Here is a 12,398-nt window from a genome sequence, read left to right on the forward strand (position 1 = left end):
TGTGTAGTCTAAAAAAAATCCATGTATGTATTTTTTCTATTTGCAGCATGACTGTTGTCTTTGAATATAGAACTAAATGTTTCATCTTGTGCTCTCTTCTCCTGCTCTTCAACAGCCTAAGTCAGTAGTGATTCAAACACAGCAGAATGATGTGTTAGTGTCACTGAATCTTCCTTATCATACACAGCCTGAGGCAGTCAGTATACTTATCTGTATCTGTTAAAGAGTTGATTACACAAGTTACTGAAGGAATGAAGAACTTTTCAGTCTTACAGCAGAAGCAAATTTAGACCAAACTGTAAGTTTACCTTTAGTACCTAATCAACAGGGTTAGGTGAAGTAACTTGGGACTTCCAATCTAGATCACATCACACTAATGTTTTTATTATAATAAACACAGGTGGGACTGAAAACAAGCAGTTACCTCAAAAATCAAGGAAAGTTATTAAATAGAGACTGAATTGATCTCTAGAGACAGTTTCTCCAAAATACAAATCTGAAACCTTGAAGCAGGGAAGGAAAAAGGAACAGAGGCTTTCCTTTTTTTTTTTTTTTTTTTAAATAAAATAGTATTTCCTTCTCTGGTGTTCTTGACTTGTGACTACTGAATAGTACTGTGTTTTAGCCCAAAGCTGATAAAATTGAACAGATGCATCTGAAAATATATTTTTCCTCCAAAAATGCTTGTATTATGAAAAATAAAAAGGTCAGTATCTTCTTGCTTTCCACTCCTCCAGCAAAAATCTATACTGCAAGTAGAGCTGATACAAATCTCATTCCCCTTCCTATAAAATGTGGAGATAATCAAGAAAAAGCACAGAGTGCTGACTCCTTTTTTGTTGGTTTGTTTGTTTAATTATACTGGTTGCATCAAAATCCTCTTTTCCACGTTGATTCCTTTGAGCCTTACTTTTCTTTCTGTGCATATACTTGCTCTTATCATTTTGACTCTCATTTTACATCAATAATAGTTATGGGCTTCCATACAGACATTGTGAATAGAGTTCTACTTCCTATTTCCTCGGTAATTCATACCACATATCTCAAAGACTTATGTATTTATGTTATTTCATACATATTTCTGTCCTTACTGGAGATGAACTTCTCACATTTAAGATGTGAATGTTTTGAATTCATGACAGATACATGATTGAGTTAGGTAACAGAATCAAAATCTGAACATTTAATAAAATGCACTGAAATATCTACAATATTGGAGTTCTTATCTCATGTAAAGAAAGAGGATTTCTTCAGAAAATATTAATAAATGATGTTATAATCAAGGCAGCAAAATACTCTGCATTTTAGCCAGCTTCTCATATTGAATGCCACATAACAGAACCACAGAATCATAGAGGTTGGAAGGGACTTCTGGAGATCATCGAGCCCTACCCCCCTGCTAACACAGGCCCAGGTTGCAGAGGAAAGTGTCCAGAAGGGTTTTGATTATTTCCAGAGAAGGAAACCGCAACTTCTTTGGGCAGCGTGTTCCACTTTTCCATCACCCTCAAAGTAAACAAGTTCTAATGAAGAAAATCTGTTCTAATGAAGTAAGCTTTTAAAAAGGGAATTATTCACTTATTAGCTCACATCTCTTCATTTTTCTAGCGTAGAATATGACTTCAGACAACAAGAAGGAAGATTTCAACAGATTTTGAAAAGTCTGGATCATGCAGAGCAAAATCCAGCTTCAGTTTCGCCTCAGAAGCCATCGTTTGATCATCCACTTCCCGAGAAAAAGGAGTTGAGAAAGAAAACAAAAAAGGTGAAAAAAAAATGCTTCTGGTGGATTTGACTTCCTTACAGATCTTAAACTGAAAAAATTTTTGTATTTCAAAAGACAGTAGAGCAAAAAGAGGTTTGGAAGCACAGAACTGAGAATACACTATTATGAAATCACTAAACTAAAGAATATTTAATTGAGTATTAAATCAGAAGAATTGATTTAAATTATATCACTGAATAAAGAGACATGAAGAGACTGTTTCTGAAAAAGAAATTTAAGTTTTCTTCTTTTTTTTTTTGCGGTGATCCTCACATTCTTTGTAAAGACATTTTTGTTCAAGTTTCCAAAAAAAAAAAAAAACAAGGGTAGTCAAACCTGCAGACTTCATTCTTAAGCAACATGAACTAAAGAAAAAGAACTTCACTGATCTTTAAACAGACTGCATAATCAAGAATAAGTTCAGGGGAATCTCCTCAGAGGAGATAATTACAATTATTTCACATCTCCAGTGAAATATATTGATCGTTGTCATCTACAATTTAACCATAATGAAGAATTTCAGGTTCAAGTTTTATTCTGTTCTTATGTCAGTTCAATTTGGAAAGGAATTATTTCAAAGTCTGTTATTTAATAGACTTCTTGTTAACTATCTTAAAATTCCAAAAAAAAAAAAAAAAAAAAAAAAAAATTCCTTCCTAAATAAGGTCCAGTTAGGTCTACTATAGTTTTAAGCATCTCCAATGATGGAGAATTCATAACACCCAAGAGCAGCATTTTCCAGCATTTGTCCATCTCCACAATGAAAAGAACGTCTGACTGAATGCTGACTTGTACTCATTACATGCACCTTACCCTGATGAATAAAGAGGAATAGCCACTTTTGCTTCTGTACTGCTAAAACACTCACCTAATTCTTCCCCTTTGTATCTGTATGCATTTAATATCTGTATTGCTAAATCAAAACAGTCTCAGGGCTGAGGGCTGTTTTTTTTTTTTTTTTTTTGCTTTAGGAGGGTAAATGACTTTTTTAAGGCCTATTAAATACACCATAGGTAAGTTATATTAAAAAAATTTGTCTGTTCTGCAGAATTTTTCTTAAACTCTGGTTAAACAGTTCAAATGATGCCAGGGTTTTCAACAGATTTACCTCTAGATCCTTTTTCTTTTATCATATACTATTAGTTAATCATATAATAGTTATCATATAATATTAGTTAAAAATGTCTACTCTTTTTGTACACTTCTGTGTTTCTCCAGTGCTTAAGGTTAACCAGACTTTTGAGAACACCTTAAAAACAATTATGCATAGAAAAGACCAAAGATTATAAAAACCAGTCTTCATTTACAGTGATGCTATGTCCCATGGCTTAATTTATCATGATACTAAAGAACAACAGTTTTAAAAATTATGTTCAGTACAGTCAGTATGGAGTTGACAGACACAGAATTGTCATTACTTTAAAGCCTTTTGAAGGGAAAGCTGTACATGAAATGTTACTAGCAAAATGTATGCCTTTAGCGAGCCAGAAAAGTTTGTCAATAATGGTTTGTGGATAGTAGGTACCAGAATTTATTAGATAAGAGTATGTAATTTTATCACACCCATCTACACATACTGCTTATGTTGACATTCCAACAGCATTCCTATTTTGCATTACTGTAATTGATACACTGAAGGATCTATTAGTGTGCAAAGGTTTCTTGTGTATTAAAATATTTTAAGATGAATATCTTTGGGGGACAAAGGTACAATAATAAGCAATACCAATAAAAGCAATACCAGCAAAACCAGTGAGTTTTTTCTTGTCCTAAGTTGATTTTCAATGACCTGCTATTATGACCTGAAAGTCATCTTTTTGTCCTTTTTCTTAAATAACAAGTACAACAAGGCTCATTTTAATGTCTGATTTTGTTTTTGCATGTATCCCTTCAATAAAGACAAATTATTGAATTTAAACCGATCACAACATTTTCATTTGCCACATCACACCAATCAATTCCTGGAGTAAGTAAAACTGCACAAGAACACAAATATGCTATTTACTTTAAAAAAGACCATTCAAAGAAGAAGGACACTAAATTCTTTCTTATGACTTGAACAGACATGAATAATTCTAAAAAATGAAATATACTAATTCAAATGGTTTCTGGTTGTTTTTTTTTTTTTTTAATATTTTAGTGTCTTATTTTGATGAAATTAAGAACTACAGACAATTTTTATCATTAATCTCCCAGTCAAAAATCAGTCTTTCCATATTTCTTACTCGGTTATTTGTTTCTCCCTCAATAAAAAAAAATACGCTTTATGTATACATGAACATGAAAATCTCCTTGTAGCATCACGCACAGCAGGAAGCAGAGAAGCACTTAAGCTACCAATGCCAACTGGCTCTCAGCTCTCAATGCTGCAACTTAAAAATATGAACGTGTCTTTCAGACTACCTCTATGCAGTGCTTTCAAAGTCACTTCCTTTAAGACATCTATTTACATGGAAAGAAAATATGAAATCAAGAGTTCACCTAAAGCACCGTCCTTCATAATGCTCAGTTGTCCCAGAGTTGTCAAGAAAGATTATTTTAATAACTAAATAAATGAACACAAAGTATAACATAAGAATGCAGATAAGGTAAGAAACCATGTGCTACGTGAGGCAGGAGTAGCCACTTAAGGAACTTCCTAGCCAAACACGTTCTAGAAATGTGTGTGGATAGAACTCATCCGGCTTCCAGAAGTTCTGACCCACAACAATTTAACTTAAAATGAAGAAAAGTACACCAGAAATAAATTATTAGTACAAAAGATTAAGCATCACAGTTTCACAATAAAACCACATACACCAAAGGCAAGAAGTTATTATAGTGAGTTTTCTCCACAGCATATCACACAACAGACTTAGCACAGAAAATTTTAAAAACAACATTGGAGCAAACAAACTACTGGGTAAATTAAACAGTAATAGTGAGAAGACATCAGCACAGGATGATGACAGGATTGGAAAAGCAACGGGAAAGGATAGATAAGCAAATAATGGCTAAGAGAATTTTCCTGACTTAATAGTTTATTGTGTAATGCCTGAAACCATCACCCAGAGTAGGAATTAAATGTTAAAAATCAGAATAAATAAATTAAAAAAAAAAAAACAACCACAGCTAACTGATAACACTTGCGTACAAAATACTTAAGGTTTCTCTGAAGACATATTTAATTGACAACAACAATGTGCAATTTATAAAATACTGTACAGCACATATATTCCAGAACTGCTTTAGTTCAAATTGCTATTTTATGGATTTAACCTAACTTTCCTTAAAAATTCCAACTGTATGAGAGGAGTAATGATTGCTTTCTGTCATATATTGTCAGGTCATGCAGGGCTTTTTGTAGATTCATATACTGTAGTTCTTCTGAAAAAGTCACAATACCTAGTAATTATGCTATTTTAGAGTCAGAATATCTTTCTAATGAAACATATCACCAAATGTATGTTTTGTAAATCTTTATGTTCCTTAAATTGGGTGCCATCTTTTGAAATAAAATCTTTTTCTTAGGTTTCAGGAGTTGATAAATAATAAACAATATTTTGATTTCAAAAGAAGTGAACAGTTGTTCTTTGGAAAGAGAAAATAAATGGGAAATGAATAAATGGTTCTTTCACAAAATCACTTTGCAGTTTTTCTAGGTAGAGAAAATGTCTGAATCTGAAAACTAAACAAAAAAGAGACTTCAACCAGACTAATTTTAATATATCGTTTTTTCTAAACGTGTCAGCTCATAAAATGTTTTTTATGGTCATGATCTCCTGATAGAGTAGTTTGGGTTATTAAAGCACTGCGGGGTTTTTGTTTGTTTTGTTGTTTGTTTGGTTTTTTTTTATCTTGGGAATTTCCGTTGAAATGTTGGTTGTTTACATCCAGAAACTTTACTTTTACTCATGTCCATGGTGGAAAAGTAATAAATATAAATCTGACTGATTTTTTTTTTTTTTTTTTTTTTTTAAAGCAAAGTCTTGATTTGTACAGTATTTTATACTAATATTGTCAAACTTTTCTTGCTAACAATTAAACCCTCTTGACCTTTGTTTAAACTAACAATGTGATCAAGATAAACTTTGGACTACCAACAGTGACTTTTAAAATGTCTACCAGGAATCTACAAGCAACACAAAAACAATGTTTTTGTTTCTATAAGCAAGCTGATACAGAATTAAGTACTTCCCTATTCTACATGCTTCTCTATATTTTGCTTCTTTAATTACATCAGTGGTACTTCATTGCACCACTGTGTCCTTTAAGTAAAAGTCAAGATTCACATCAAGATTCCAGTACAGAATAAAGAGTTAATCTCACAAAATAAACTTGTCCTTCCTTATTACAAGCTTAAGAGCACTTCAGTGATAATCAGTAAGGAGACTTTTTTGTTTGTTTCTTTTTCATATTTTAACTAGTGGAAACAAAGCAAGACACCATTATAGCCTTTAACTGCCAAAATTTCAAAACAAAGCCTTCAGTGCCATGTAAGTGTCTTCCCTGCAGTAGCTGCAGAGAGCTCAATTACTTACCCATTACTGCCAACTTCTCCTGAAGAGATCATGTCCTTCTTAGTCTGACCCTTTCCAGTAATTACATGAACAAAGCTCACAGCATGTTGTTACCCGCTGTGCACAAGGAAGAGCCTTCCCCGTGGTTCAAATGGTGTTGTAGCAAGCAAAGATCAAAGCTAGAAGTTCTAAGCCAAAAATCCATAGCTCCCTCTCTGTTAACAATCTAGAAGATTACAAAAACCTCCTCATTTCTGACAGAAGACAAATAAATTTTAGCAGGCTCAACAGCTGCAAACATTTTAACTTGCAAAGAATTACAGGTCTTGCAAAGTGTAAACCTTGTCCAACTGCAGCTGTTCTGCGTCCCACTTTTAGCTACTTGAGCTCACCTAAGCATTCTGCACACTTCCTATCTGCTTCGTTTCTGAAAGATTGATCATTTAGGCTTTAAAGAAGTTCTGTCCTATCAAGAGTTTTGCCCTATCAAGTTGTGCCCATTAAAGCTAATCTTCAAAGTAAGTGACTGAACTAAAGGCAGTATGCAGAACATAAAATGAGCTTGTTTTCACTTGTGCTTCATTTCTGACTGCAGAGATTAATTTGTTCTTCACAAAAAAAGAATAATATATATAAAAGATTATCCCCTTATGAGGTCTTGCCTCAGGTCTAAAAAACCCTTCATTTTTGCTCTGAGAAACCTCTATAACGTGATACACACATACATATAGGTGATGATGAGCATTATTACCATTCAGACATCCTCATGCCTAAACAAATTACATAAGACGTCAAAAAAAACCCTAAAATATGTTAGTATACTGTAAGCAGCTTGTTTCTTTGTGTTTACTAAGTATTATGATATTTTTTTGTAGAATCAAAACAATTTTATTTTGCTTCTGCATTTACTATTCATGGTATGCATAAATATTTCTTAGTAGATTGCTTATGTCATCCGTAAAACTCTAATGATGTTTTCTTTGTAAATACAGAAAACATTTTCAAACACTAGAAAACTGACAGGTTCATTGTCTTCTCATTCAGAGCTTCCTCCTGTTATGACTACACAGACACATTAGAGAGCTGCAAACACAGCAGAACAGAATTCTGATGCACAGATAATAAGATTTCTGAAACTTGCAGATGTAATACTTGAGTATTTCAAGCAACCATTGGCAAATATCCCTGAAGAACTCAGCTACAAGGAGGCTGATTATTAAGAGAAAATTACACTCTTAATGGCTCAAAAACTGCTATTTTGGTTTTCCAGATCACAAAAATACAGAACTCTTCCAAAGACATGCAACACACCTCTTAAGGCTGAAACAATCAAGTAAATGCTGTTGATGATTTTGCAGAATAATGCAATTCTCTAAGATTAAGTTATAATACATATCTTCTCTTCAGTGCACAATCTGAAGGACAAGTTCCAGAGTTTCTGCAGAACACAACTGGCTTGCACTCTCAGTAGTCTAAGTCAAGACAATTACTTATGATGTATGAACCTATATCTAAGTAAGTTGTAGAATTTGTCCTTGAATATAACTTTTAAGCCACAGAATACCCGCAAAAAACTCATGCAACTGCTCTGTTTGAGCACATCTCCACACATTTTTCCTGTCTGCATTAGGTATCAACAGGAAGAAATGGACATCCAATTGAACTGTTTATATAGGAAAGAAATTAACTTTAGACATAGAGGTTTTTGGCTTTGATTTGTTTGTTTTTTTAAAGCTCTAAACTCACCTGTCAGTGCTCAACTAAAATCTGGAAGACAGTAAAGTTGAACAGTTGAATCAAAAAGAGAGCAAAGCTTTTAGATCTTTCATTTCAGATCTCAAAAAGTCCACAAATAAGGTCTCTGCAAACATTGTATTTGCATTTTCACGGGATAATTATTAAATAGTCTTCAAAATATTGAAAACACATTAAAATATTACTCACAATTAAGGAATCGTCTCGTCTCATTGTAATAACAGTTTTGTTCACTGTGCGTAATAACTGTACCATTATTTCTTGAATATGGTGATAAGTTGATGCCTGAAAACAACAAAAAAGTAGTTTTCCAGTTAAATTCATATCTCTTGTAAAACACGAGGCCAATTATTTCCATGTTGACAATTATTCAACTACACCGTGGAAAGAACAATACTAACTGTTCTTGTTCCAGTAATTTCAGTGGAATATTTATTTCAAATGGTGCAATTCAGTTTTAGCCCTATCCATTACAAACCTTACTTTGTTTGAAATAGTCACTTTCCATCTCTCATCAAGGAACTTGTGTGTTTTCCCAATGAGTTGTTTATAGCTTAATAGCAAAATCCTGGCAACAGGTGATTGAAATGAACAGTGATACTCTTCACATCTGTCACTGGCCCTCAGTATTGTTTAAATCCTCAAGAATAATCTCATCTTGCACTCACAAAGTATATAATTGCTAATGGAAAAAGTTAACTTCATTTCACTTCACTGCTTTGTGAGGATACAAAAAGAGGTCCCCATTGCCAAAGTACTGGTCAACTCAGCTGCTACTACACTAGAGACCCACTACTACAGGTCAGTACCATGTTTTGCCAACTATTCACCAACTTGAATCAAGTGACAGATAGCTTTGCCTACCTATTCTGCCAGGGCGAAAAACCTCACAAACTAAAAATGGTGATTACCTGCAGATACCAAAAACACTACAGTTCAGAGCATATCAATTGCAAAGAATACTTCCTTTTCACCCAGAAAATATTACCCTGTGACAACAACAACACTTAAATAATTTCTTGGTTAGAATTCTGTTCCTGCAGCTAAATGTAGAGATCAAAACTGGCAAGTCAGCTGGAACTGTTACTTACTGTGCTGCAACAAATATTCTATGATTTGGCCTCTTTTGCAATATGTTTGCATTAATTATATTATCTTATGATACTTCCAGTATTAAAAAAGTGCAGAGTTGTAAAATGTCTCATTTGAATCACAGTCATCCTTTCATGAAAAAAATACAGCTTTAAATTTAAATACGTTTAGAATTAATTAATTATTATAATTGCTTGAAGAAGTCAAGACAATACAGAGACGCTTGGATGTACTAATGAGCAACCCTTTGAGCAACTCTACAGTTTCTACTGGGTCTGCTTTTAAAATTATTATTATTTCTTCATCTCTACATGGAGTTGTTAAGCATTTTTCTAAAATGCCTTATTTCATGGAATTCTTAAGGATACTCTCAATCTCATTTCCTGGAGACCTCTAAACTTATTTCCAACCCAATTCAGTAGCTTTCATTAAATTACTGGGGCTTGAGTACATGCCATGGTTCCAAGAACTGTACCAACAGTTTTATCAAATTTCAGTCTTGTTTAATTGCTTGACATGTTTATTCTCTATAAAAATAAGTTCAGTTTAATTTTCCATGCCTCAAGAAAAACATACAAGGTATTTAGAAACTACTAGAAATCATGTGAGATATTTTCCTGCTGTATTCATGAGGTATCCATGCCTTTGTCATTCTTTGCTCCTAGCCTCAATTGTAATTTACTTTTTAAACGGTGCAGTATTTTTTTTTCTTGAACAATAAACACAGTACATTTGTTGAAACATTAATCCTGCACAGTATCACAAGCCCATGTCTAACAGCCTATTATATAGTTCCATCTTAACCACACACTTCACTACAAATAGAAATTTCCTTTGTCATTTGAAAAAGAAAAAAAAAGTACCTTTAAGTTACCAGATTATTTTTTTTGGAGAATCTCATGAAATGGTTACATAAACACTTCAGTCTCTGTAAACCAGAGCAGCATACAGAACCAGTTATACTTTCTGTATGGGTTATTAACTGCATATGAAAACTAGAAAACTGGCAGAGCAACAGCAAGACAAGAACTGCTTAAAGATATTTCTAATTCAGTTCAGCAGAGTTGAAATCTGGAAGGAAGAAATAACATTTCTTATATTTCTAAATGTATTTAGAGTACCCAAAACTTATACAGAAGAATAAACAGCCCCAAACAGTCAACTACGTAGCAGCACTTAGCACACTTTCACACTTCCCTTTGTCACAGGGAATTCACTTGTTTATTAGTTTGCTTTTGTTGTTTTTTAGCTTTGATCCAAAAACAAAGGATCTTATAATCTACAATCGCTTTATCCATGTTTTGGTACATGCATTTACTCAATTGTAAATAACAGTTCAGACTGTTCTATAATGGTTTCAAAATTAACCATAACTGCATCATTAAAGATGAATTCAATTCTGAGTTCACAAGCAGTGCATAACTTACCTTCCCTGGGAGAAGGAAAAAACATATGCTCAAGTATTTAAAAGTTATTTTCCACTAAGTCTTCAAATTTTCAGAGACATATTAGCACATGCATTAAAACAGTCCATCGCATTTCTACATCATTCAGGATATCTCAATTCCTACTTTAGGATTAAACAATATACAAACTACAAACTTCTTCAGACTGCACTGGACTACATACATGCATACCAAGCTGCAAGACTTTGATTTCTTCAAATTGTTCTGAGTGCAGTGATTCTTGTTCACTCACAGAAATGTGAGCTACAGACTCAAACTTCCAGGAGCAGCTTTTACAATGGACAGTAACCGCAAGGTTGAAAATAATGTATGTGGTGCACATACAACAAGTATTAATCTATAGCTCATAATATACATTAAAGGATCACCAGGGAGATTGCCTGTGCAAACAGATAGGACTTTTCAGTTATGAACTCACTAAAAAAAATTAAGAAATCACCCACCACACTGCAATGATTTCATTACTAGAAAAAGTATGTAATGACCCATAGTGAAAGCTGGAATAAAATGAAAACTTGCCTTTATCCAGAGCCTTCAAAGTTTGAAGAAATATAAAGCCCAGACTAAAATAAGCACCTGTTCATGGGAGGAACTACAGTTTGGCTAATGCAATAATGAGCTGTTCTCAGAAAAGCTCCTCAACTGATCGTGAAACTTTATTGTATAACTTTCTACTCATTAAAGGATGAAGGACTGAAAAATCAACTGGATATTCTCTCAAATAAGGAAAGCAATCGCTCAAACCACAATTTCTACAGTGCTCCAAATTACAAGAGCCCAAGTGAAAAATGACAGTCTCAAAATGAAGTATAGTAAAGAGTAATGTTCTATATACACAGTGCTGAAAGCAGAAAGAAAAAGTTGCAATATTTGTGCACTGAAAAACATTTCTTTTCAGGAACAACAAGATTTTTTATAAAAGGAAACAACATGAAATTTGAAAATTATTCCAAGTACTTATAATAACACTCCAATTCATTTCAGGAGTTACACCATGGAACTTTACCAGCCCAAACTAGACAGAAGCTCTGCTAGGATAAAATCTTCTGCTTCTGCTTCTAATCATACTATGGTGATTTACAACTGCTGGCTACCTAAGGAATATAAAATTTGGAAAGAAAAGAGACAGCATAGATTTCAGCATTTCACCTTTAATACATCAACTGCTCTAAATTAAGTTTGTGAAAAATAGGAAAATAGTTCAATTTGACACTAACTTGTATTAAAAATTTAAATTAGATTCATCTGCATCAATAATTTACCACTTGATCAGCTCAGCCTTACTGCAGATGTGAGCCACCTACATCATCATCAATACTTACAGGGTCTTGACAGCTCAGAACCTCCAGGATGCTATTGAGTAATTCAACACAGTACTTCTTCTCTTGGACCTGCTGATCATCTTTCTGTTCCAGTAATTCCTTCAGTTCTTTAGTAATGACAGGAAGCAGAATGTCCCTGCATTCTGAAAGAAAAAATAAAAGTGTCTTAAGAGCAAATATAAATCAAACACTGCTTGCAAATAGATCTTCCTCCAACCAGTGAAACAAATACCCTTTAACATCAACAATCAATTGCGATGTGGAACAGTATCTCAGGGTTACTCTTAAATTTGTGTGATATTTTTTCCAAGTTAGCAATGTTTCTTATATATAAAAAAACAATTCTTTGATCAATATAAATTGCTTCAGCTGAATACTGAACACTGCTTAAGTAGTCCCGAACAACTAACCGCAAATGACTCAATTTCTACATAAAGGAACTAGAAATACTCTATTTTTAAGTAGTGACATGATTTTAATGAATAAAAATAATTTTAAA

At 33.3% G+C, this 12,398-nt stretch overlaps 2 protein-coding genes across 2 annotated transcripts in view; one reads left to right on the forward strand and one right to left on the reverse strand.

Moving 5' to 3' along the window:
- Positions 1-5,719, forward strand: part of INSYN2B (inhibitory synaptic factor family member 2B) — a 31,608-nt gene extending 25,889 nt beyond the window's left edge. Inside the window, exon 4 of the mRNA XM_031598015.2 lies at positions 1,609-5,719. Coding sequence (XP_031453875.2) covers positions 1,609-1,795 — 187 coding nt within the window. The 3' untranslated portion in view covers positions 1,796-5,719. The remainder of the gene's footprint in view (positions 1-1,608) is intronic.
- DOCK2 (dedicator of cytokinesis 2) overlaps positions 1-12,398 on the reverse strand; it is a 158,304-nt gene that overhangs the window by 91,692 nt on the left and 54,214 nt on the right. Inside the window, exons 26-27 of the mRNA XM_031598014.2 lie at positions 11,900-12,042; positions 8,209-8,304 (exon numbers count right to left, since the gene is read on the reverse strand). Of these exons, the coding sequence (XP_031453874.2) occupies positions 8,209-8,304; positions 11,900-12,042 (239 nt within the window). The remainder of the gene's footprint in view (positions 1-8,208; positions 8,305-11,899; positions 12,043-12,398) is intronic.

This window comes from Phasianus colchicus, chromosome 15 (genome assembly GCF_987193195.1).
Source record: "Phasianus colchicus chromosome 15, bPhaCol1.hap1.1, whole genome shotgun sequence".
Taxonomy (NCBI): domain Eukaryota; kingdom Metazoa; phylum Chordata; class Aves; order Galliformes; family Phasianidae; genus Phasianus; species Phasianus colchicus.